General features: G+C 56.2%; 1 protein-coding gene across 3 annotated transcripts in view; it reads right to left on the bottom strand.

The window, feature by feature from the left end:
- The window catches only part of NETO1 (neuropilin and tolloid like 1), a 64,227-nt gene extending 63,924 nt beyond the window's left edge, over positions 1 to 303 (bottom strand). For all 3 annotated transcript variants that reach the window (XM_005419358.3, XM_031055676.1, XM_031055677.1), the window contains exon 1: positions 168 to 303. In XM_005419358.3, the coding sequence (XP_005419415.1) occupies positions 168 to 195 (28 nt within the window). In that variant the 5' untranslated portion in view covers positions 196 to 303. The remainder of the gene's footprint in view (positions 1 to 167) is intronic.
- Between the last annotated feature and the right edge of the window lie 154 nt (positions 304 to 457).

The following is a 457-nucleotide window of genomic DNA, read 5'->3' as shown; positions in this document are numbered from 1 at the left end:
CGTGGTGGGGGAGAGGATGCGGTGTGGGCGTGGGGGGAGTTCGCCCCCTGGCCCAGGGAGCCTGGGCGTCCCGTTAGCCAGCCAGGTGTGGAGGCAGCGGAGGGCAGGAGCCCGTGCGTGGCAGCGGAGCTCGGTCGGGGGTGGGAAAGGGGGACATTGATACTCACTGTGAAAGAAGCTGCGCCCATGGGTCATGTCTGTTCCTTACACAAGGGGCTTCGGTCTCCACTAATTCCATTTAGATACGGGAGGACTTCCAGTGGCGGGGAGAGGATGGAAGTAGGAAAAGAAGAAGAAGAAAAAAAAAAAAGGAAAAAAAAGAAACCCAGCCCCCAAAAAGCTTCCTGTTCCTAAATTCCAGGAAAGTCTTGACAGAAATGAAGGCTTCTTGCAGCTCTGATGATCTCAGCTCAGCAGTCACTGAGGCCACAAGCTGTGGGCACAGGCAGGTTCAGGA

This window comes from Geospiza fortis, unplaced genomic scaffold, assembly GCF_000277835.1.
Source record: "Geospiza fortis unplaced genomic scaffold, GeoFor_1.0 scaffold206, whole genome shotgun sequence".
Taxonomy (NCBI): Eukaryota; Metazoa; Chordata; class Aves; order Passeriformes; family Thraupidae; genus Geospiza; species Geospiza fortis.
The sequence above is the reverse complement of the archived record's forward strand: the minus strand, read 5'-3'. Positions and strand labels throughout refer to the sequence as shown.